The sequence below is a fragment of the Falco punctatus genome, assembly GCF_963210335.1.
Source record: "Falco punctatus genome assembly, chromosome: 1".
NCBI classification, from domain to species: domain Eukaryota; kingdom Metazoa; phylum Chordata; class Aves; order Falconiformes; family Falconidae; genus Falco; species Falco punctatus.
The window spans coordinates 76,233,204-76,258,275 of NC_137580.1; the positions used below are offsets into that span (position 1 = coordinate 76,233,204).

The 25,072-nt window shown below is 51.3% G+C and overlaps 1 protein-coding gene across 3 annotated transcripts; it reads left to right on the plus strand.

Annotated features, from left to right (window-relative positions):
* Window positions 1-409: 409 nt before the first annotated feature.
* Window positions 410-24,979, plus strand: PRAG1 (PEAK1 related, kinase-activating pseudokinase 1). Of its 3 annotated transcripts, none has more exons than XM_080407424.1 (6): window positions 410-3,203; window positions 3,291-3,685; window positions 5,033-6,867; window positions 15,895-16,052; window positions 19,426-20,165; window positions 23,657-24,979. In XM_080407424.1, the coding sequence occupies exons 2-6, from the start codon at window positions 3,329-3,331 to the stop codon at window positions 24,692-24,694; spliced, it is 4,128 nt and encodes a 1,375-aa protein (XP_080263550.1). In that variant the 5' UTR covers window positions 410-3,203; window positions 3,291-3,328; the 3' UTR covers window positions 24,695-24,979. The 3 variants fall into 3 exon arrangements, with proteins under 3 accessions (XP_080263550.1, XP_080263551.1, XP_080263549.1); XM_080407425.1 differs by having other exon boundaries at window positions 410-801; XM_080407423.1 differs by having other exon boundaries at window positions 410-3,685.
* Window positions 24,980-25,072: the final 93 nt, after the last annotated feature.

Here is a 25,072-nt window from a genome sequence, read left to right on the forward strand (position 1 = left end):
ACTAATGTGAGGGAAGATCACTCCTTTTCCAGCCTGCCCTGAAGCGCAGCTCAGACACTACAGGGAGCAAAGCCTCATCCCGCTCCCTTTTAAAGACCCCCAGACTAACAGAAGTTTGGGATTTTCCTGAGATGCTGTCTGCATTTTTTTTTTTTTTTTTTTTTTGCACGGTGGGGTCAAATGCTGCATTTGGTGGCTGCAATTTTCTCTTCCTTCCACAGCATCCCTCCGGGCTGAACTTCCCCATGTCCTTGCCAGCTTGCCAGGATGCGAGGATGCGGGAACCCTGTGGCTCCCAGCGTCTTCCAGCTGGGGACAGGCCCGCCCCCGAGCCTGGGGTCTGGTGCGGGTGTCCCTGCGGGGGGTGGGGGTGCAGGGCCCGATGGGGCTGTGCGGGGCTGCTGGGGTAGGTGGGTGCCTGCATCCCCCCGGGGGGTTGGTACCACGGGGGATGTCCCCGAGACGGTGCCCGTCTGCGTGAGCCTTGCTGGGGGGGGGGGCGTCACCGGGTTGCCTGCGCCCCCGCGGTGAGGGGTGCGCTTTGTGCGAAGGGGAGCCGCGTGTGCGGGGGGAGCGGGGGGGGGGGGCGGGGGGAGCGGGGGGCGCCGCCCCGCCCCCGCCCGCGCTGCTGCCCACGCCGTGCCCCGAGGGGGCGGACCGGGGCGGGCCGGGGCGGGGCGGCTGCTGCCCCCGGCCCACGCGGGGCCCCGCTTGCCACTCGCCCGGTGGCGGCGGCGGCCGTGGCCGGGCGCAGCGCGGAGCGGAGCCGAGCCCCGCCGCCGCCGCCGCCACGGGAGGCTGGTGAGCGGGGAGTGGGGCCGAGGGGCAGCGCCGGGGCGGGCGCCGGGCCTCCGCCTCCCGGGACAAAGCCGGGCAGGGAGGGACCCCGCCGCCGCCGCTCGGGGCCGGGGCGGGGCTGCCGGGGGGCCGGGGCGCTGGGGCCGGGGCGCTGGGGCCGCGCCGGTGCCCACCGGGCGTGCGGGCAGAAGGGCGGGGTGGGGCTGAAGCCCGCCCGGGGCGCGTACCGCTCCCCACCGGCACGGCCGCCTGCCCCGAGAGCCCCGGCGGGCCCTGTCCGGTAAACTTTTCCCAGCGCCGGTGGGTGCCCGGCGGTGGGGAGGGTCCTTCCGCCAACCGGAGCCGTTTGGGGTGGGGTTTGGGGGTTTTTGGTATTTTTTTGCGCCGGAGCATCCTGGTGCCGCATCCTCGCACCGCTATCCTGGGTGACAAGTAGCCTTTACGCCGGGTCCCGGCCGGTGCCCCGGGCGGCGCGGGGCTGCGGGGGTGCCTGTGACCCAGCTCCCGGCTTTCGGTGCGCCGGGGGGGCCGGGCTCGGCCGGTTTCCTCGCGGGCGCGGCGGGGCTGGTGCGGGCTGGGTCCTGGCACCCCGCGCCCCGGCACCCCGCGCCCGGGCAGCGAGAAACAGCGGCGGGTTTCGCTGCAGAAAGGGAACTCCCGATCTTTAAAAGGCGCTTGGCAGCGCCGATTGTTACACCAGAAGCGAAGAGTTTTTTCTGGCTTCGGTCCCTGCTTTCCTCCCTTTGATTTTTCTTTTTTCTTTGCTGGCGCTCATCAAGACACTTGCTCAACTTTGGGTGATGCCGGACACTGCTTGCTAGGGCTGAAACAAAGAATAGAATACTTTAAAAACGTGTTTGCTCTGCAAATAATGATAATCTCATTGAAGGTGTTGGGGTATATCCAAGAGTGATTTGCTGTCCTTAGGTTAATTTGGACTCTGTGAAGTCCGTGGCAAAACCTGTCTAAAACAATCTCTTCCTTAAAAAGGGAGACACGTGCACGGATCTGATTTGTGAATCCTATTAATATTGCCCTTTTCCCTGGGTTTTCACGAAACAGATCCTAATTTATCAGCCTGCCAGGTGGAGCGAGTCTGCAGGTACTAATGCTTTAGCCAGGCAAAACCTCCCTTCCCAATGGTGGCCTTTGAATTCGGATTATGCGCATGGGGCAGTGGCTCTGCCCCGCTTCACTTTGTCCCACCCGGGCTCTTACTAGTGGTCTCTGTCTTTTCGCCATGCAGTAGGGTGGCTGTCAGAGAGGCTGCCCAGGGCACCCCTGAGCCCAGAGGCGAGAGGCTTTACTCAAGTGCAGGTGCAAAAGTGTCCATAGCTATGGTGGTGTTGCAGTATGTCTGTGTGGAGAAAGTGCTGAAGGATCAGGCTGGTAAATTTTGCTCTCGTGCCATCAGGATTGGGGGGTAAAAGTGCCTGTTCACTCAGAGACCCTCTGGGAAAGAGCTTCAGTTTGCGCTGACATCAGCTGGCTGGGAGATGCTGACCTGCAGCTGGTTAGGAGAGGAAGGACTCTGTGGAGCCGTGTGGGGGAATCGTGTGCCCTGATACCCCCAGCAGCCAGCTGCAACTTTCCGCATCTAGTCACGTTTTCTGATCTTCTCTTCCCTAATCCACTGAGCTTTGTGGGAGTCCTCCTCTGAAGTATCTCCAAAGTTGTTAGCTCCAGGTAGCTACTGGCTGAGTGCAGACCTGGCCGTGTGGGGAGGGGGGGGGGGGGCACAGGAATGCAGGAATGTCTTGTTCCTGGGGCATTTCCTCTTGGGGAAGGAAGATGGGAAGGGATCCTTGTCTGTAAGTAAGCCAAGAGCAAAACGCTTCTCCCTTTGCAGACAATGAATCGTTTCAGCGAGCTGCCACTGTTATTTGTGGCTCCTGGCAAACCAGATACGAGCTTTCTGCCAGGCACTTGCTCAAACCAGTGCCAGGCCCAGCCTTGCCGATTGCCTTTCTCCATTGCACTGGGTGGGAGAGAAGCCTTTGTGTACCACGGCAGTAATCACAGTGGTGCTTCTGGGTAGAGGAAGGTTGTTGTCGGTCCCCTTGGTTACACAGTTGCCGATTCTGGTCCTTGATCTCCAGGCCTTTTTATTTTCCAGAGAGAGGATGCCACTACGGAGAAGGAATTTTTCCTGCCTGGCTCTGCTTGTGGGGCTGTGAACAGCTATTTCCAAGATCTTTCCTTTACCCTTGATCTAAACCTTGCATGAGGCTGGTTATACATGCTCATTAAACAGGGAATTAAATCACATAGGAATGCTGCTTGCTTGATGTCTTCTCTATTACAGAGCTATGCTTAGAAGTTGAGGCTTTTCAAGTGATTGTGTGGGCTTTAGCTAAGCTGTGAAAAAAGCCTTGTAAACAATAAGCCTTTGTGACGAAAGCAGAGTAAGTGTAATTATCACCTGTCCTATTAAAAAATCTTCCAATTTGGGGGCATAACCAAACTAATCAGACAGTGTTGTGCTTTTCCAGATAACCAGGTGATCTTGAAGAGCAGCTCTGGGGAGCAAATGCAAAATGAGCAGCGGCGGACAGTGCAGAAGACGCAGAGGGCTCTCGGTCTGACCCACGAGGATTTGAAGATGTCTGCGTGCAGTGACTTTGTGGAACACGTTTGGAAGCCCGGCTCCTGCAAAAACTGCTTCAACCCAAAGAGTTCCCATCGACTGCAAACACCCCCAGACGTGGGAGCTTGTGGCGTGCTCACGAATGGAGTTAGGACCAAGCCCGAGAGCCCTGCCTTGGAAGACGAAGGTGTAAATACCTCTCCCTTCTCAAAGCCAACAATTGCTGTGAAGCCAACTATGATAAACTCGGATGTTTCTGACGCGTGGGCGGATGTGAATATGAATGCAGATCTGTCACAGGTAATGATTAATCCAGTCAAAGCATGACTTCCCGTTACTTACCTCTCTTCAAGAGTGCTAGGAATATCTGTTAAAATGATTTCCTTCCCTTTGTTTTTCCTTCTGGTCTTGACTCGGATTGTTAAATTATATAGTACCTTCTCAAAGTACCTTTGGCTGAATCTGAATGAGCTGTTGCTTACAAGGCATGTGCAAAGGAGCTTAAAAATACATTGTCTGTTTAGGAGCTGCCAGATGTTAAATGAGGATGTGGGTTAAAGTTATTTTCCTGGGAAGATATACTGAAAAGAAGTCCTGTCTGGTTGCAAGCAATGCTAACTGGATCCATGGTCTTCGTGGGTGAGGAAGAAAGTGCCCTACCCTCCTAGCCCAGCTCCTTGGGCTCCCAACCTTTGCCGCAGCAGTAATGCCCTCCGGGTGCAGCACTGCTGCCTGCCTGCAAACGGGCAAGCCCTGGTGGTGTGAGTTGCAACCGAGATGGGTGGTTCACTCCGCTCCCTGACCAGTTAGTACCAGGACTGCCCCAGCCACACGTGGGCTGCTGTCACCCTGCCCCTGGCGCAGGTGTGGTCGGATCTCCCACCCTTGCCCCCGAGGAGAGCCAGGGCTCACCAGCTCTCTTCTAACCCTCCTGTTGCTCTCCCTTGCTTCTGCTCTAGGGGCAAAGGGCACACGAGCACAGGCTACTGTTGTTGGTGGGGTTTGATTTGAGTGTACAGATTTGGCCCCAGGCTGAGTTTTGCTCTATGGGAGTAGGTTTTGCCTCCCTGGGACGGGGGCAGTGGGGGGGTCGCTTTGCAGGCACATGTTATCCTCTGCCTTTCCCACTTCTGCCTTGGCAAGCAGGAAAGATCTCCCTCAGATAAAAAGATTTTGGATAAGTTTGTCCAGCTGCTCCCCAGTCCATGCTGCTGAGCATAGGCAAGCTGCTATCCCAGCATAACCTGTGATAGCCTGATAGTCAGTTCAGCAGTGTGAAATGAAACAAGCAGAGAGGGTTGCAAATATTCCTTCTCTCTCTGACTCTTTAATTGCATGGTGATTCACGGAGAGGATGACAGGTTGGACATGTTTCTGGCAGCAAACCCACAGAAAGAGAAAGGAGAATGCCTTATTTCAGTGCACTGCCCTTGCTGATAATGCAAGGATTGCAAATGGTTCCGGAAATAGGACAAGTGTGCTTTAAGTAGAAAATATTTGTGGTAGTTACTGGTGGCATGAGCACAGGGCAAAACAGACTCTGAATGCCAGAGGATTTTTCTGTGAAGCTGGGCTTTTTTTTTTTTTTTTTTTTTCATTTTGCCTATGCGCATCCTGACAGTGCACTTGTCTCTCTGGCCCCTGCAGGTCAGCTGGGGCATGGTTTCTGGCAAACAACTCCTTCTGAAATCAGGAGAAGCCCAGCGGATCTGCCTTGACAGTTTTGGCAGTGGTGGTGTGAGAAAGCCCTTCCTCCACAACACGCCCGGTGACTGCTTGTCTTGCTGCCCTCCCAGCTACTCCATGGTGGGCCTGCGCAGCCTGGAGAGCCGAGTGGAGAGAAACGTCTCCATCCACAGCCTGGTGCTTGTGGGTGAGGTGGGCAAGCAGGAGGACAGAGCCAAAGACAAGTTTGCCCTGACACATCGCCCCCCTTGCCCTAACCCATCTACCCTGGGGGACAGAAGCTCCACAAACTCCAACAGAAACCCTTCTTCTCAAGCCAGAGAAGGAGCAGCGCTCCCCTCAGAGGGTGACCGCGGTCACCTCTCGGCCGGTTTTGAAAGTGAAGGGGGGGAGTACTGTTCAATCACGGACTGCCACCGAGAGCGCCCTGTCTCATGGGAGCCGCATGGTGCGGAGGGGAAGGGTGCCCGGTGCGAGAAGGAGAGCCCTGCTCCCAGCGGATGGAGGCAGCGGGATGCTCCCGAGATTCCCAGGCCAAGCGGCAGGGCGGTCAAATTCAGTGAAGAGGAGCGCAGAGCTGTGAACGTGGCCTTCTGCATCACGAAAGACCAGGGTGATCCTCTCCCCTATGCCCTGTGTTCAGAGAGGAAAAAGCTGGCTCTGCACACCGAGCCCGCTGCCCTCCCCGAGAGCGCAGGGAGCAGCAAGGTGGCTGCCCTTGCTTCATCCCCAGAGGACGAGGACTCTCCTCCCCCTGGAGAGCCCTCTGGCACCGGAGGCCCCTGGCCCGAGGGTTCGAGCACCCCTCAGCAGGCTCTGGTGGAGCCGCAGCGTTCTCGCCTTGCTGAGCCAGCCCGCAGCGATCCCATCTACGCCGAGAGCACCAAGAGGAAGAAGGCGCAGTTGAAGGCTGTCGGTGGACAAGCAAAAGGGGAGAAGCTGGCTCGCAGCACTGGCAAGGAGCAAGCTGAAGGGACGTGGAGGGATGGTGGCTGGGCTTTGGGTGGTGAGAAGGAATACCAGGACTCCACCGGCCAGGTGGCGGCAAAGATAACTGTGATGACAGCGCACACCGAGGATGACCACAAGACTATATTCCTCAGCAGCCCTGACTCGGCGGTGGGAGTTCAGTGGCCATGTATCAGCCCCACTTCTCACCCTGATTTTGGTACTTCATCGCCTACCATTGAGCCTGGAGAGGTTTTTCAATCATCTGGAAGTGAGAGCAGTTCAAGATTTCATCTGGCAGCTCCTGCCAAGACGTCGGTTACTGAGAGTCCAGCCATTCCCCCAAAGATGTCCAAAAACAACCAGCCAAGCAGTGAGGGGAACCGTCTGCCCCCAGTAAGCTCCCACGTGGCAAAGTTTGGTGATGACGGCGGCCGTGATGGAGCTGGTGTTCATCTGCTGCCACGGAACTATACTGATACAGGTGCCTTTGGGGCATCCCCTTCTCTGTGCACTCATGTCAACGGGGTCTCTGTGGAGGAGCCCAGCAGAGGTCTGGTAGGCACCTCCTATGACAGGAGGCAGAAATACTACACCCCAACATGGACCAAGCAGTGCCGGATAGAGGAGGAGGAGGAGCAGGCGGAGGAGCAGGAGCTCTTAACTCACCCGTGGGCAGTGGGAGCTGAGAATGGAAGAGCTGGTGCCGACCTTGTGGATGACGGCCTGACACTGGAGAGCCAGACTGGGATCAGCAAATCATCATCTTTCTCCTTTGACTTCCCTAAAGACAAGAATAATGGCATGGAGTTTGTGCCACCGCCACCGCCACCGAAAAAGCAGTCCAGGTACAGCCCTGTGAGTGTGTGCATGGCAGTCTGTTAACCAGTTGCGTTTGGGGTGTTTGCTGCAGGGATTCGTTGGCTAGGAGGTGCTTTCTGTTCTTTTTTGTTCCTTTTCAGTTCAAAGGCGGGCTTTCAGGAGCACGGGAGGTGACTACACAGCTGAAAAACTACTTGCCTTTTTACCCTGAAAAGCTGTCAGATCTTCGCGAGTCCTGGCTCAAATGCCACGCGTAGTTGCAAAAGCCCTTCAGGGCTGCAGGGTACAGCCTTGGGTCCCAATATTTAAGTGAGAACAAGGTCTGTGCTGAGGATGCCTGATGTTTCCCACGTCAGCTTGCTTCTGTCTCGGCACAGTTCCTTGATGTTGAATAGGACAGAAAATTGGGGGTTGCAAGCTTCTCTTATGGGTGGAACTGGGCAACGTCTCTGGTGCTAATAGTAAGGGCCTCTGAAATCCTCATTTTCAGTTTGGCTCTAATGTCTTTTTGCTTTTGAGGTTAACTCTTGAAGCTGCAGTTTCCTAGAGAGGACTCCTTGCCTGCAGGCGAGTAACTGGGGCTTGCCTAACGTGGCTGTGATGTGTGGGAGCTGCCTGGCTTCAGGCACCCTCTGCTCGCCGCTCTCCTTGAAGTCAGGTTTGCAGGCAGGGCGACAGCAGCCCCTGGAAAACAAATGTGAATGAGGGAGAGCTATCCATTTGGAAGGCAGTAGCTCTGCTAACCAATTAAAAAAACAGGCTTCTGATATGTGGGTGCATTCAGTATCTGCAGCTTGTGTGTATCACAAAAAAAAAAAAAGGGGGGGGGAAAGGAAAAAAAAAAGATAAAATGGAGGAATAATTTTTTTTTTCCTTTCCATGCAACTAGTGGATTTTGTTGTCTGAGCATACTGGGGAGGGATATTTTCACATTCTCTGGGTGCCCTGTATTTGCTTTATTGTGTGCATCAGTTTTGTTACCTGGAACAGTGCATTGCACAACAGATTTGACTCCAACTCTTTGCTTTAAAATTTGAGAAGAGGGGATGGGTGTTTGGAGGAGAACTTGCTCTTGGGATCCACAGTCAAGCTTACGCATAGGCATCGGTGACCTCCAGTTTGAGACCGTGGTTGAGTTGGCCCATGCTCTATTTTGTTCTCATGCTGAATTTCAATGTTTTTAGGGTTGGCTAACCCAGGGAATTAGTGTTTTAAACTGATCGAGTGATGAACAAATTAGGTTTCACAAGGAAAGGGAAGAGATGAACAAGAGGCTTTAGTTCTCCTTAATGCTGGGCTTCCTGCTGTGATGCCGCATGGCTGCTGGAGTCAGAGGAAAGAAGAGGTCCACAAGCAAGTGAGCACACAGACAAGTTTTATTGCCTTTAAAATCAAAGGGAACACTAAGGTGTGCTTTAGCTTTGACCCTGTGAACTTTCTTTCATGGCTGGTGCCACTTGGTGCCTCCTATCAGCCTAGGGTGTGGGGTTGTATTTGCCACATGAGTGTTGTTGAGGCCAGCAGATGCTGTTGAGCAGTGATCATTTAGGAAACACCAAGTTTCCTGCTGAAAGTCCTCTAGAACCTGATTCCTTCCCCTGCAGAGCAGAGGTCTGGGCAGGCCAGAAGAGTGGTGGCACTCGAGCTCTGCAAAATATATCCCAGCAGCATCTTCTGCTTGCAGTGCCAGGGCCTCCTTCCGCTCATGGAGGAGCAGCCATGCAGAGCCCTTTTTCTCTACTGGGGGCAAGGATGCTTCCCTGGCAGTCCTTGGAGTGTCCTTTCTGCCTTCGTGAAGGCTGGGAGTGAAGGCAAGGGGCTACTTGATGTGTCTCCCTCGCTGGGTGACTTGGACCGGCTGTGCTCCAAGCCAGGAGCATGCCCTGTTGTTGCCCTCCATGTGGAATTACAACCATCCGTCCTGAGGGGCGTGGAGCATTTTCTGCTTATTGGAGGGGCTGTTTCATGCTGCTGGTGTGGTTGGGCTGTGCCAACCCTAACAGTTGCTTCTGAGTCATCCTGAAAGCATCTGTGTGCAGGAAAGCCTGTGTGACAGCAGGCAGGGAAACTGAGGTCGGGAAACACGTGGCATCCGTGACCAGGATCTCTGGCAGAGCCATAAACCCTGCCAGGTGGTTGAGGTAGGTGCTGGCGTTGCTTTTACTCCCTGTAGCTGTAGGCCATGTGTTGTGCTACATGTATTTGTCTCCTAACTGCCTTGATGCCTTCAGCTGAGCCACGGGGCGCCTTCCTCAAAGAGCACAGCCCTCCCTCCGGCTGCCAACCCCCTGCGCAGCCAGCCTGAGGAGCGATCTGATCAGATGGCAGGGTTTCGCAAGCCGTGCAAACCCAGCTGGTTGCTTTGTTTGCTTTGAGGGTGCTCTTGTTTTCATCTCAAGCATGGCTTCTCTGAGCGTGTCGATGCAGGAACCAAGGTGGTGTTACCCGAGTGCGGCGGTGGGAGGGATGGCTGTGGGCACAACTGGTTAAAATCACCATGGCAGGATTGCGTTACCTTGGGCAGTTGTCGCTTGCAGCTTCAGGTCATGATAGGACTCTGACCTGGTGCTGGAGGAACATCACCTCTGGTCCTCCTGGGCTGCAGCCAAATGCCTGAAGAAGGTAGGAAGGAGGTCTTGCACACAAAGATGACTCTGAGAGACACGTCCATACCTTCCTAGGCCCAGGCAGTCTGTGGGCATGTGCTCATCGGTAATGGAAGAACCACCAATACTTCTGTTACGCTTACGTAGTCCCGCACAGGCAGAGCACCTCAGCCCAAGATGTCCTCTGGTGGCACAGCTGCAAAGGCTCCTTGGATGGATGGATGGATGGATGGATGGATGGATGGACAGATGGAGATGAAGCCAGCATAAACCTGGTTGTGGCACAGGCTTGGGGCTTAGCAAATCAGAGTTCGTTTCAGCTGCAGGAAAGGCACGTAACTGTCTTTTTACTTTCTAGATCTCAAGCTACAGCAAGGTATTTGATTTCATGCTGGAAAACGAAGCCTGCCTGTTTGACTTTCCTAATTAAACTTAATTGCTTATTTTAAAGAAAACTTGCATGTGTGTTCAAACTAGTTTCAAAGCAAAGCAAGAAAAAGTGAGTCTGTAGATTCTGTTTTGTTCATCTTTGCTCTAACAGTCAAAAGGGAAAAAAGTTTTTACAGGGTAAATTCCTGCCAGGCATGAAGGAAACTCTGGTTTTGCAGTAAGCTCTCTTTTTGGATGGCAGAAGGAGTGATGTTAGGGAGTTTTCAAAGTTGGGACAAAAAAGGAAAATAATAAATTTGTGCCTGTTTTGTCCTGTATAAAGCTACTCTGAACCTTTTGTGACTGTTTCTACATAAAATCTGTTTGTCCTGCTTGTTTGAAAGGTTATAGATATTTAAGGGTTTGCTTGGTCTGAAGCAGAATAGAAAATTAGCTTAATGACAAAAGGAAAGAGATTGGAAAGAGAAGATGGTGGCTGGTCACCTTCTAAAAGCTGGGAAGGTAGCTGGCTAAAGAAAGGGCTCACCAGGAGAACGAGGATCCCCAGGACTGGTATATGCAGTGATAGTTTAAAAGTTCTTCAGTATGAAATGCTCTAGCATGGCCTTCAGTTTCTTGGCACAAGGAATGAATCTTTGAAATGTGTCTCTCTTATGCAGAGGGTCAGGCTAAATGAGCCTCATGGTTCCTTTTAGCCTGCACAACATTGACAGTTAATTTATTTCATGTGCCTGTTCAAGACAAGAAACAGTGATGCTGTTTTGCATCTTGAGCTGTTGGCTCTTGGGCTGTTTTCATAATAATTAATGTCACCTTCAAAAGGCAGCGCCATAGATCGCCTCTGAAATTCGCTGAATGCGTTCACTTGGGGTAACAAATGTGTGTAGCACATCCCATCCCAACGCCCGCCACGGCTGAAAACAGCCAGGAGAAATGAGCCTGAGGTGTGCCAAGATTGCATGTTATGGTGCCGCCGCTGCCGCTTGTTGCCAGAGGGAACAGAAAACAAAAGCATTACAAAAGCCTGATGGCTTTGGGTATTGGATCACCAGGAAAAGAGCCAGGATTGCTTCTCGCTGGGGAGGTGGTGCTGGCTGGTGGGACTGTGCTGTCTGTTCCTTGCCAGGACTTGGAGCAGTGCTGTACCTGAGACAGATTATTCCCTTTTCTTGCCATTCCCAAGGCACTCATTTCTCTTTGGGACTCAGTGTTGTGGCGTACCCCGGTGACAAAAGCAGCCTGGCTACACGGAGCTGCTGTGGCTATTCCAAATGCAATTGGAAATCATGGCGGTCCCAAATTTTGACCCTTTTCTCCCTGACTGTGGGTGACAGCAGGGATCTCCTGTTTGGTCTAGGACAAGCCAGATTTATTATTATTATTATTAACATAATAAATCATAATAAATAAATAAAGAAGACACTCTGGATGGAGTCTATTTAAATAGTTAATTAACAATTAAATAAGTAAATAAAGCAAAGAAGGGAGGCTATGGCTTAAGTAGGAGAGAGAATCATGCTCCAGGACATGGAAGGAAGACACCTTTTGGATTCCTCCTGTGTTTTCTGTTTGAAACTAATCAGGAATTTCTCATGCTGCTTCTACCATGGGATTATTTTTTAAAGGTTGTGATTTGTCGGCCAATCTTTCAGGGGAGTTTTTCTTTTAAAATGGAAGTAATTCACTTTTCTGTGTGTTTTCCTGTCTTACTACTTAAAGCACGGAGTTGGAAATTGAAATGAGATTTGTTGTCCCCCTCACCACGTCAGAGCATGCAGTGATTGAATTTTTGACCCATCTACCATCTTAATTCTGCACCTAATCTGAATTTCCCCTTGCAGCTCCAGACTCCAAACCCTTGTTTCAGCTTAACCTGCGCTGCATAAAACCTTTTTGATACAGCAAGGAACAGTGTAGTCCTCTGGGCAGAGCTAGGAGTGTTTCAAAATCCTCTCTCTCCCTCACCTCAGTTTTGGTTTCTCCACATTTATCAGCTGTGAGCAGAAGGGTAAGTACAAAACCAAGCCTCAAATGTGAGCTCCTGTATGCTGGTTTTTAACTGCCCAGTGCATCCAGGGGGAAATGCTGAAACAAACAGTAGTGGAAGGAGGAGTAAGATAGAATTATTCACATTTCATGATAGACAAGCATATGGTACAACAGTGCTTCCTCTTGTGTAAGAATTATGGCCAGCTGTGTGCTGTTATGATGCTGTGATGTAGTCTGACTTTTCTGTCTGCCATGCATCATCAGTTCCAGTATTTTATTTTAGGAGAGGGTGTCCTGTTGCCATTATCACCAGACTTCTGGAGCGTGGTTCAGTTTGTGGAGATCCGTGCGTGTTCTGTGTTCTCATCTGCTTCCTTCCTCTGTTGCTCAGGATCTCTGTTACCTGTTCACATCCTGCCATCTATGCTGAGGAGCAGCGACCCCCTCCTGCTGGCACAGCAAGGCTGGGACCCCCCCAAGATGGGGGCTGCAGAGTGGGTACTCCTTGTGGTTGGGTCTCTGCATGGGGGAGAGATGCATCCCTCACCACTGCCAACAGGCTGCACACGTGGCGGCTGCTGGAAAGGACCAAGTGGGAGCCTGCAGCTCTTGCATCTGAGTGGCCTTCTCCTGCTCACAACCCCCCCCCCGCCTCTTGCACTTTTGGAAGGTAGTGAGGTCTGCATGTCATATTTTGGGCCAGAAATTCAAGCCGAACGCATACCTGGGGTCTGAGGAATCCCTAGGGTGGTATCCCAAGGCACATGTGTCTGCTGCAGTCAGGGAAGCCGTGTTTTGGTGCCCATCTCTGTTCCCTCTCCAAGAAGTGCAAGGCGCACGGTTAGTGATGCTGGAATCCTGCAGCAGCACCTGGTGGGACCTCGGTCTGTTAAGAAATGTGAAATCAAACATATGGCCACTGCTCAAATATGAATTACGGGAAAGATGAAGCATACCCTGGCCAGAGATGCAACATGGGGCATGGCAAATGATCCAGGTCCCTTTGCAATGTTATAGAACACCAAACTCTGTGGTTTGGGTTTTTCTTTTGGTTTGGTTTGTTTAACGAGACCGCTGTTTTCCACTGTGACTTCTTTTAGGCAGGTCTGTGGGAATCATGTGGAAAGCCAGCTGGATAAAATTGTTTAGGAAGGGAAAATTGGGGACTAGTGAATAGGAAGGGTTGCCTCGATATGGCAGTGAGTTACATGGAGGATCCTGAATAATTGAAGTGTATTTAAAGCCAGCAGAAAAATGTGGAGAGCTGGAAATACTGTCTTATGCGTTATTAGATGGGGAGAACTGACTCTTGAGACCTGTTCTTTATACACCGGCACATGAAGGAGGCTCTGGTGCTGCTCTTGAACCTGCCGGTTACATTGAAGGTGCTGAGCATGGATTTTTGAAATGGAGGTAAATTAACCACTGCTACATCTTTCTGAAGGGGAGCAAGCCAGTGCGGGAGCGATCCCAATAATTTCTTCAGGTTTAAGATAGATTGACGCTCTTTATTTCCAATATCCTTGGGTCAAAAGGGCAGGATGGAGCAGAGCCACCTGTGCCCTAGCAGTCACACAAGGGGGAAGGAACACTAGCAGAGCAGGGAAAGTTTGGGTTAGCTGTAAAACAGGATCCATCCCACAGGCTGTCACAGCAATGTTCAGCATTTAGGGTGGAATTTTAGTGGAATGGGAGAGTTTGACCCTAGCAAGTGTTTTCAGTAATTCTTTGGTATAGTGGGCGGTATTTTAGTTTGTGCAGGCTACAGCCTGGGCTTCAAGCAGCTTATAGGAAAAGAGGGAGATGTAAAGCAGAGGGGGAGATGTAAAGCGGAGCTATTTCCAGGCAGTATTAGCTGGCCTGGCTGTAACATCTGAAACAAGAGCAGGATGTCGTTTAAGCAGCAAACAATTTCTATTTCGGTGTGCCTATTCAGGAACTGCATTTTACATAAGTCACGGCGGTACGGAGAGGAAACGGGGCTCTCTGTGCATCTGACTTCATTCACCGCAATGTTGAGCTCAGCAAAGGCAGCAGCCAGCATGGTTCTGGCAGCTGCTGCGTTGCACCCAGGTTACTTGGAGGAATAGGTGTGGCTGCGCACCGTGGACCTTGGACCCCGCTGAGCAAAGTCCCATCTCTCTCTGAGTGCGGGAATGGTAAGGCAGCTCCATGGATTTGTGCTTAAGTGATGGGAAGGAAACAGAAATGCACCAACTTTTCTCTGGGGGGGGTGGGGGGGTGGGGAGTGGGGGGAGTGGAACGTGGTAGAAAACCTCTCATCTGTGCAAATCAGGCCGGCTGTCTTGCAAAATCCTCTTTTCTTAGGGATTCAAATGCTTCCTTGATTCTGGCCAGGTTAGACAGTGCACCTACATGGGTGTGCACCCATGTGGTTTTTTCCCAAATCACTAAAAGTTAAGCATCTGAGAAAGCTATAGGATAATTATATATCTTTATAATTTAAAAAAGAAAAAAAAAAGGATTTAAGTCTAGTGGATTGCTTTCAACGGCATTAATTGTAACAGAGCTGAAAACCTCTCCCTCTCTCCCTCTCTCTCTCTCTCTCAACTATGACTTGTGTGGTGCGTCGCAAAGTTTGGTAAATCATCCCTAAGAGACTTCCTGTGGTAAATTCGTCACTAGTGCAAGAGCAGTGTCTCTGCTGAGTTATACCTGAAGTGGTTTTAGAGCTTTATTTTCATCAGCCCCTGAGTATTTTTAGACCAAAGCTGCTCAGGCAAATGAGGAAGTCTGGCAGAAGTTTCTTCCGGGCTTCTCATACACTCTGCTCTCCATGCGGTGGTGTGGACATGAGAGTAAGTGCTTTGTCTGGATGGGGAGCGAACATTTCTCAATCTTCAAATAAAAATTGCTTGTAGCATCTGCTGTGCTGAGGGGGTTTGGGACAAGGAGGGTTCCTGTGCACATGAACAGGGTGGCAGAAGAAAATGGTCGTGCATGTCTTTTGTTTGTCTTTCTCAGCAGCCATTCAACCGTCTGATTAGGAAACGCTGGATACCTTCCAGCAAGATAGCTGGTGGAAGTCCCTTTTCTTTTTTTACAAGTCTGCCACTAACCTTTTTACATTCTTAATCAACAATGTGTTGAATTTTATCAGCAGATTGACAGTTTTACTTAAAAAATGTGGACTGATGACCTTTGTTTGCTGGCCAATAGAGTCTGAACTGTACCAAAGCTAGAAGCGTTTCTGCTCTGATGTACTGCCTGATTTCAACAGTTTCTGTGGTTTTCCAAGGAGGAAAAAAAATGAAGAAAATGCAGGGGAAATTCTTATCTTAGTGAAAAGTCCTGCTTGCCTACAACTGATCACTTACTGTGACCTGGCAGGTTATAAGCCCAGTTTATGGTTTATTTATTTATTTATTTAGATGGAAGCTGCATGGAAAGCCATAGGTCTTACATTAAAAACTGCATGGTAGGTCCTGAGTTTGGCAGACACTTGTTTTCTGCAGAGGTGCTTCTTCTTTCAGGTGTCAGTTGTTACTGTGATGCACTGAGGAGACTACAGCCGCTAGGGATGGACTCTTCTTCCGCTTATGCCTCTGCCATAAAGGAACTGGGTTCTGACACCCAGCCTCAATCTGCCCTTCTGTAAAATGGAAAAGTGATGCCACGCCCTTCCCTTGGGAACTCTACTGAACGCAAACACTGGCGGGTCCCCATTTCCCAGTGATGGTGGCCAAGATGGGATGTGGTCCAGGACCCCCGTTTGCTAGGCAAAGAAGGTGCAGACTGGGGCTGAATGCTGTTGGTTCAGTGGCTCTCCCTCTCTGCTTGGGCACAGCTGGTTTGACGTGGGGGTCTGCATAGGGGCTGCAAGCCTATAACCTGCTCAGTGTCAGTGGGGTGCAGTCCCCAGGTGCCAAAGAAAGAAGTGAAGCACACAAGAATGAGGTGCTGTAGCATGGTAAAAAGCTGCACAGTGTCTGTAGGGATGGGCAGAGACCAAGCTAAGGCTGCTCTCAGCTTCAGTCTCCATGCACAAGTGCATGCAGGGTATCTTTTGCCATCTGTCTCCTGACTGTTCTCTTTCACTGTCTCTAGGCATGCTCTGAAAATGAACCCGAATAACGCCGAGTTGGAGAGGGTCAGCAACAGCTCTGCCGAGAGCCTCAGCCCACCTTTCAGGACCATCCATGTCAGCTTCACAGCTGGCTCCACCGACAGCTTTGACTCAGACACACAGACTGGCAGTGATGGCAGTAAGTGACCATTGGGTGTGGGAGAGGTAGCATCAGACCCCAGGAAGGAGTTAACATCCATCCTGAGGCCCGCAGAGTCTTCAGAGCTTCAGAGCACAGATTGTGAGGGCCTGATCACCTAGTTCCCCCAGCAACCTTTTATCTTTCCACTTCCCCTACCCTTCTGCCTCTTGATGCACTTCAGATGAGTCAGGGCAACATCACAGGCTTCTTCCTCTTTCATTTGGCAAGTGCCAGAATTGTTCATCCTGTAGCTCTCCTCTTGTCTGGATAAAACTTCTATCTGAAAGCAATTTGCCTTATCCCGCTTGTGCTTCGTACATCGCACAAGGTCACGAGTAGCCGTGCTGTAGAAAGTCCTCCGTAGATTTGAGGAATACCAGAAGGAGTCTTGTGCTAGAGGTGATCTCTCCCACTCATTGTGTTCCCAGTTATTTCTTGAAGGGGAAAAAATCTGCCTGCACTCGTTTAACTGAGATTAAAAAATACTTACTATGAAGTCACTTTTTTCATCAGTGCGTAACTTCGACATGCACTAACGTGTTCAGCAGCTCAGAAAGTATTTCCTTTGCAAAAGCAACCTTCGTGTAGTGGAAGTTCTGTCTTTCCAAGAGCAACAACGTGCAGCAATAAAATTAAGAGCCAGAGTTCTGGAAACTCCATTTTATCCACTGCTAACTTGGAGTCTCAGAGTGAGACCATGCCAAGAAATTGTACAGGGGGAAGAAAAACTCGCATATGTTGGATCTTTATTTGTTGGGCACAGAAGCAATTTGCTGTCAAAAATGATATGGGACAAGAGGATTTCTCTGTCTCCACTAACAGAAGCAACTGTTTCAGCTCACCTCAGGAAAGATGAGTTTTTAAATGAATAACTTGAATGCCGTTTTTCTTGCTGATGCAAGCAATAAGCTATGCAGTCAATCACTTGAGGTGAGCTCGAATTAATTTGCTGTCAGATGTTAAAATTCGAACGGGGTCGGGGGGCGGGGGGAGCTTTTAAGCCCATGACATACAGGGCTCTGCTGAAGGCGCAGAGCACTGTTAGCAAAGTTTGTGAAAGGGTTTCATTTGTTACCCCGTGCTTGGGGCAGAGCCCAGCAGCATGTAAAAAAAAGGTAAGAGCAGTTTGTCATCTGTAGGCTAGGTGTGTGGACTGGTTGCCAAAGCTTCCAGCGCTGACGTTTGTTCCGTAAGACTGCTAAGTAAATCTCGCCTCTTGAAACAGGGATTCAGCTGCTTGTCCTGGCAGAGATACCTATGTTGAGTTGCTCCTGGGCTGCAGGCTGAAGAATTTCTTCTCTTGGCTGTATCCTTTGTCAGAGCCCCTTGGATTGGAAGTGGCAAGAGATGCCATGCTGAGTGATCCCTGCCTGTGGCTTTTGGCAGGGTTTTAATGGAGAGGATCCTTCCCTTGGACCCAGCAGGGTATGATGCAGATGTCTGGCTTTTCATGGAAGCTTGGGGCGTGCACCTCTTGAGCCATGGGCTCCAGAGTTAACTGTGCACAGCTGAAACTGGAGAGCAGGCAGTTGCTCACTGGGTGTGCAACGCAGGCAGCTGGGACAAGGGCCCAACAGGAGGCAGGTAGCTCGGCACCCGGGAACTGGGGCAAGAGACACGTGCTGATTCACAGCGTTTCCTACAGAGCTGTTTCTGAGCATGTCATCAGAAATGGGGTGCTGAAACTGCCTTGTGTGGGAAGCTCATCTTCTGCAGAAGCCAAAACCAGTGCTGCTTGTTCCTGGGGTGTCCCTGAATGCTGTTGTTTGGGGTAGGGCACGTTGCATCGGGAGCATACAGGCAGCCTAGGCAGCGGAGGGGATAAAGAAAAATCGATGTCATGCCAGAAAACTGGTGAGGAGGGACAGGGACAGATCATGCCAGCATCCACTCTGGTAGCTGAGAAATGGGGGACCTGTCTTCAGGTGGCAAGCAGCTAACAGGGACAGCTGCTGTGGCCCAGGTGGTATGGCATTGAGCCTGCATGTGACGGGCCAGGCCAGGCTGGGAGCTCAGGGGTTGGAGCCCCTGCACTTGGAGGTTGTGCGTGAAGAGCTGGTGAGTCACCAGGGCCGTGATGGAGACCAACGCCTGCTTCGGGCTGCCATGGAGCTGCCCCAGGGCGTTCCTGTGGAGCACGCAGCAAGCCGCTGCGAGGAAGTGCCTGCTGGCAGCTGCCCTCACCAGCAGCCTGGCGAGGAGGAAGGCTGGCTTGCTACAACTCTGCAGCTTTGGAAGCTGGGTTCAAAGAAAGCAATAGATCCCACTATCTGCTGAGCTTGCTTGAGGCAAAACCCCACCATGCACCTTTCGAGGTCTATACTTGCCTGCAAGGTGTTGGCAGAGCTCAAGTTTATCAAGAGTCCTGCCTGTCATTCAAGTGGCATAGAAAATTCTCTGAAATAATAAGGTGCCTTCCTTTAATTTCCCCTGCATACCCCTCCACTCCTCATTCATTCTGTCTCCGTGACCTGAAATTATTGCTCTTTAGTTCAATGTCAAATCATGCTTTTTCTCCATCCCCGCCCCTCAACCCCCCCTTTTCCATTCTTCCATGACATGCAACTGTATTACCTGTCTCCAGCCTGGCCAGGGTAGGAGAAGAGCTGCTACAGCTGCCTGAAATGAAGCAGCCAGCCCAGCCCAATGCATGCGCAGATGGCATGTGGAGCTGCTTGGGGTTCACTGGTACGTAGTGGGGCCAGCCTGCTCGCTGAGCAAAGAGATCTGGCAATAAGCTGGGGGACATGCAGCAGGGGTGAGGCCAGATTTTTTTCAGGAGGATGGAAACTTGCCCAGTGTCCCATACCCAGTGTGAGGCAGAGAGATGGGTTCAATATACTCTTGGGGCTGCTCTGGTGAAGCCAGAGGGCCGGAGCTGTAGTGTGTCACTGTCCTTACCACGCTGTGCTGCTGAGGTGGTGGGTGGCAGCTCCCGGGTGAAATGGGCTGTGTTTCATAGTGACAACAGATTGTCCTTGTATCCCGAGTGCTTCATTCTTACCTCCCTGTAGATGACATCACAGCTTAAATATTTACCCTCTACTAGCTTTTTACTACTGTGTATGCAGTTCATAGGGGAGTGGTTGCGGCGGTGTGTGTGTGTGTGTATTTCTCTAGGTGGCCGGTTGCAACCTGCTTTGCAAACTTTCTGTACTAAACCGGATTAAATCCCTAACCCCTTTGGTGAAGCTTTGCAGTGGTGAATAGGTAAGGACTGTGCGCTGGGTTCAGATGTAACCTGGTTTGCCCCTTTGTTCCCAGCCAGGGCCCTGGCAGAGGTAGGGGTGGCAGGGGCACGGAGAGGGACCTGCGCTCCCAGCCCGCGAGAGCCGCTCACGGCATCTTCTTGTGTGTTGCTGTCTCCTAGGGCGCTCGTCTGAGCCGAACCACTCACCTGTTCCAGCTGAGAGCCAAGTGTTTCCCTCTGTTCCTTTCCTTCCCGCTGCCAGTGAGGATGGTCTGTCCTCTGCCCCCAGCTGCCCACCCCCTCTGCCCCAGAAGAAGACAGTGAGCAGAACGGTGTCCTCCCCAGACGGCTTCTTTGGGGGACAGGCGTCTTCAGGCAGAGCAGCTGGTGCTGCCAGCCCCAGGCTGAATGTCAGCCACTCGGAGAGCAATGTCTGCCTCCGAGAGGAGCCTCCCTTCATCCACCCAGCCAGCCTGGTGGGCCGCCCCGGCGCCTTCTCCTCCTCCGAGTCCCTGGAGAAAGGCTCCAAAGGAAACGGCTACTGGGGCTCAGCCTCCAGTAAGAGCACAGGGGCATGCATCCCCAGCAGAAACCTCCAGTCCCTTTCCTCCTCGCAGCTCAGTGTGTCCAGCCAGGTGTCATCGGGCTCCAGCCTCCAGCTCCACAACCTTCTGAGCAACATGGACAGCAAGGAGGGGGTGTACGCCAAGCTGGGGGCCCTCTACGCTGAGTCCTTGCGTCGCCTGGTAGCCAAATGTGAGGACTGCTTCATGCGGGAGCAGAAGAATGAGCTGCACTTCAGCGAGAACAACTGGTCACTCTTCAAGCTGGCGTGCAACAAGCCCTGCTGCGATTCGGGGGATGCAATATATTACTGTGCCACCTGCTCCAAGGACCCTTCTACCACCTATGCTGTGAAGGTAAGCCCACATCCAGGAGGAATCCAGGCTTATCCCCATTTTCCGCTTGGGAAGATGAGGTAAAGAGCTGCAGGGTCCAAGGCTACGTGGGGGTCCATGGCTAAGCTGAGACTGAACCTTTGAGCTTCTTTTTACCCCTTTCTGGTGTACGGATTTGAATGAAAGAGTGGGAAGCTGGCTCAGTGGTACGCCTTTGAGAAGCACCATCAGCAAACAATGGCCCGTTTTCTCTGCTTGTCTTTCCCACAGGTGAAGTTTGGCAAGCAAAACCCCTTCCAAAATGGTCACTTTTCCTCTACCACTTGCAAAGGTTAATTTGGAGAAGTAGCTTTCATTGTAACGAATGCCAGTCAGACGCTTATTGCTGCAGACTAGACTCTCTGAAAAAAATCCTTGGGCATACACTATGCTGTAAACTCAGAGGCATTCACCTCCGATAACACAAGCTGATGAAAGGCTGTTCAAAAGGCACCATTTTTGCCTCTGCCTGCCTTTTAAGTGGAAGGTCTGACCCAGAAACCATGTGAGTGCTTATATGATCTTGAAACTACAGGCATTAAGATATCGCAGATCTCAATTAAACCATGCGAGGCTGACCTAGACATGCTGTGTAAGGTCAGGTCTGAAATATTTTCCTGTAACTCTATGGAATCCATGTTTGAAATGGAAACTTGAGGTGCAATAGTTCAGCTCTTTGAAACCTGGATAAGTAAGCTTATCCAACCCGTTCCATGGACATCCCATGGATTTTGGGTTCTTGACCCATGTTGCTACTTGAATACAGAGCCTTTAATTTCTATTCTGACTTAACCCTAGGGGCATCTTATTGCTGCTTACTCTTCAGGTTGTTTTCAAAACCTAAAGTAATCCCAAAAAAAGCACTGTCAGAAATGCATTAAGCAAGGGGAAAAAAAAAAATATCTCTGCTGAATTGCTTCCACCATTATGAACCCCAAGGGGATGTTTTAGTTAAGTGATAGCTTTAAAGCCAGTTCATATTTTAAAGGAAGTATGGTCAACTCAGCAGGGGGGCTGTAAATAACCAAAATGGAATTCGATGAGATCTTGCACCCATACCCCTATTCCAGCACTCGGATTAACACTTGTGTGTTATACCTAAATCCATCACAACTTTCCTTCTGAAGCCTGAACGCTGAGTGGTGAGCTGGTGTGCTCCTTTGCAATCTGTGGTTCCTTGTGGCACCCCCCTCCCCCCCCCCCCCCCCCCCCCCCCCCCGTGCTTTTGTGTGCCGTGTTAGGTGGGGTTCAGAGGCTCAGCTCTATGGCTGTAGTGCACAAATACTTGCCAATGCAGAAAGAGCACGTACTGATCTCTTAGTGGGACTGCACTTGTATCCCTGTGTGTGATGAGGGCTTACTCTGTGTCCTTGGTACACTGCAGAGTGCCTTAATAAAGCCCAAACCACTCCAACAGGGCCGCGCTCTCCACCAGCATAAAGTGAAGTTGTGTGTGTGTTTACACATGTGCATGCATACGCCTCCTGCAGTGTCCCTGTGTGCCGCCTTCCTTTTGGGAGCTGCAGCAGAGAATAATTGTGAAACTTTACAACTAGCTGATTCCTAGCTGCCCCTCCTGGCTTCTGGTACAGATTTGCTGATATGAAAGAGATCATAGACCTGTAGTTAAAATTAGACTTGGAGAGCTCAAAGAAAAGATCTGACTTGAGCCAAGGAGCCTGCTGAGGAGTAGGAGCCAGAGTTTGGGCTGTGCATAGGCAGACACAGCTACGTATCAAACAGAAGGAGCCAGGTTTACATGAAATGGCTTTGGAGGAATTAAGCCAAGATATGCTTCATGCCTTGGCTTCTTTTTCCACTTAAAGATGCGTGACTAAGCCAGCCCCAGGCTCCTACTTGGATCTTGCTGCGTGGAGGGTGCCTCTGGTGCAGCCAAAGTCACAAAAGAGTGGATGGCCAAGGAAGATCTCCCTGTGTTCATTTGGTTGTAGTTATTCTTGTAGAGACTCCTCTCTTGCATAGTTCCTCCTCTTTTCCTAAGCCTTACACATCCTCCCTGTGTGGGGAGGAACAAGTAGGCTTGTTCGGCAGAGGGCTGGAAGGCCTCCACCGCCTTTGGGGACCTTCTGCATCTTCCTGCATCCCACTGCATTAATCTGCAGTCTGCCTAGCTCTCCAAAGCTTGTCCTTCCACAAAATAAGCATGCAGCCATGGCAGGGTATTTTTGTTTAGAAAAGAGAGGACAATAGGGAATTGAAATGCCCCGTCTCCACAGTATCGTCTCATCTGAGTGAATTACCTGCAAATGCCTCGATTCAGACCCTTGCTAGAGGAATACAAAAGCAGCCCATTTCTCCAGCTCCTCTCTATTCTTGCATCTATTTTAACTCAGAGGCAAAATTGATTTCTTGTCCGATTTTGCACGCATGCTGTGACTGGCAGTGGCACGCTCCAGGGTTTGAAACCTTTTATGCTGAGTTTCGGCCTGTTGCTGATTCCTGTGGGTGAGATATAAATACATTGCTAAATAAAAGGAAAAAAAACCCGGTGTATAAAGTGTATAATAGAAATGCCAGAAGGCCCCATAAGCTAATGGATACTCCTATAATAAACCTGGGTTTGAGTTTGTTTAGTCTTTAATGTAGTCATAAAGCTAAAATACAGAACAAAATGAAGATAAAAGTCATGTGGCTTTAAGAGAATCCAGATTATAAAATGCTTTTTTCCCTTGAGTTTGCTTCACTCTCTTATTTCTAAGCCTGTTTTTAGCTCCTGCTTTCTCTCTGGTGTTTTTTCCCTGTGCTGATGAGTACAGCTTGTTACTGGTTTCCCTTAGCCATTGATCAGGAGTTTGAGAGTAGTTGCTGACACCAGAAAGTGGAGTCGTTGAGGAGGACGTGAAAGTGGCTCCAGGGCTTAGGACCAGCGAAGAGTTAGGTGGGGAGAAAGTGCTGGAGGTCTCTGTCCACCCCTCACTCCACACAGGGCCACCTTCGCAGCTGCATCACATCGTCTGGGGCCTCACCCAGGCAAGTGTGAACCATCTCCAGAGATGAAGGCACACATCTTCTGCCACAGGCTTTGCTTTTCCCTCTGCAGAATGTCTCCTGAGTTGCAGGGGAGAATCTCGATGATATCTGTGACATGCTATATGTCCACGATATAAAAGCTATATTGCTTGTCGGCAACGAAACAAAATCTCTAGAAGTTACTGATGGGAGGACTGCCTTCCTCCTGTCCTGCAAATCCTGGGCATTGCCTGGCAAAGGAAGCATGCCCAGAAATGCAACCCAGACATCTGGTTGCTAAGGTTGGGTTGTTGCAGGACAAGAAACGTCCTCGAGCCAGGGGATAGTTTTAAGTACTAAAGGGAGTAATGCGCACTCTGCTTCCACTGATGTCTTCCTTAGCATCTGCAAATCTCGGCTTCAGAACCCACCTCTGAACTTCTGGTCTCTGCCCTGTCTCTGTCACTGACTGATGAGACTTTTCTTTTGGTCTCTCCTTACAGATTTGTAAAACCCAGGAGTCCAAGGTGGCTGCTTCGTATTGCAGCCCTGCAGTGCCAGTCCACTTCAACATCCAGCAGGACTGTGGCCATTTTGTGGCCTCTGTCCCCTCCAGCATGCTGCTGGCCTCAGATGGGGGAAAAACCATGCCTGGGGACGGCCTCCATCCCTCCCGCAGTGCCAGCGAGCACGACTGTGTGGTGGTCATTACCCGGGAGGTGCCAAGCCAGACCACTGCTGACTTTGTGAGGGACTCAGTGATGTTGCACCAAGCCAAGCCCGAGCTGTACGAGCGCCGTGTTTGCTTCTTGCTCCTCCAGCTGTGCAATGGCCTGGAGCATCTCAAAGAGCACGGCATCATCCATCGTGACCTGTGCCTGGAGAACCTCCTGCTTGTCCCCTGCAAGCCCCCCATGAGCTGTGTGAAAGCCAAAGATGACAGACACTTACCCCGCCTCATCATCAGCAATTTTTTGAAAGCCAAACAGAAGCCAGGAACTGGAGACTCCAAACTGAGGAAGAGTCAGGCCCGGCTGGCTCCGGAGATTGTGTCGGCTTCTCAGTACAAGAAGTTTGATGAGTTTCAGACTGGTATTCTCATCTATGAGCTCCTGCACCAGCCCAACCCCTTTGAGGAGAAGGTGCACCTCAGGGAGCAGGAGTACAGCCCTGAGGACCTCCCTGCTCTGCCCAGCCTGTCCATCTACTCCCGGGGGCTCCAGCAGCTGGCTCACCTGCTCCTGGAAGCAGATCCCATCAAGCGTGTGCGGATCACCGAGGCCAAGCGGATGCTGCAGTGTCTGCTGTGGGGGCCCCGGAAAGACCTTATCGAGCAGCCCCTCAGCCACGAGGAAGCCCTCCGCCAGGTGCTTCAGAACTGGGTGGACATGAAGCGTGCCCTGCTCATGATGAAGTTTGCAGAGAGGGCTGTGGACACGGAGCGGAGCATTGAACTGGAGGACTGGCTGTGCTGCCAGTACTTGGCATCTGCTGAGCCAACCTCCCTCTCACACACATTAAAACTGCTGCAGCTGCTCTGACCTTGGATGTGTCTTGGAGGCAGCTGAGGGCTCCTGGTTGCCTTGTGGCTAAGGTACACAGCCCCGTTATATGTGAGAGGTTTGAATTTCAGCTGCGAATGCATGTTCCGCTCCTGCCCCACACTCAAATCAGAGTGTGTAAGACACGTCCGGTACCCTCAGCACTGGTAATTTGCGAGCAGGCAAAACTGGGAACCTACCCCTATTTTGGGGGAATTTTTTTTTTCTATGGTAAGTCTGTGGACTAATAAACTCCTGCCTGCAAGTGTGCATGTTTCTAATGAACTCAATGTACTTCAGTTGATTTCTGCGCCTGCGGGGCAGTCCTCTGATTCTTCCCCAGCCCTGCCCCCAAAAGCATCAGAGCCTTTTTTCGCC

Excerpts from the sequence above, each read along its gene's own strand:
- PRAG1 (XM_080407423.1), top strand. The coding sequence starts at position 3,329 with ATGCAAAATGAGCAGCGGCGGACAGTGCAGAAGACGCAGAGGGCTCTC. Across the intron at positions 16,053-19,425 it reads ACAGACTGGCAGTGATGGCA|GGCGCTCGTCTGAGCCGAAC; the intron begins GTAAGTGACCAT and ends GCTGTCTCCTAG. Across the intron at positions 20,166-23,656 it reads CTACCACCTATGCTGTGAAG|ATTTGTAAAACCCAGGAGTC; the intron begins GTAAGCCCACAT and ends CTCTCCTTACAG.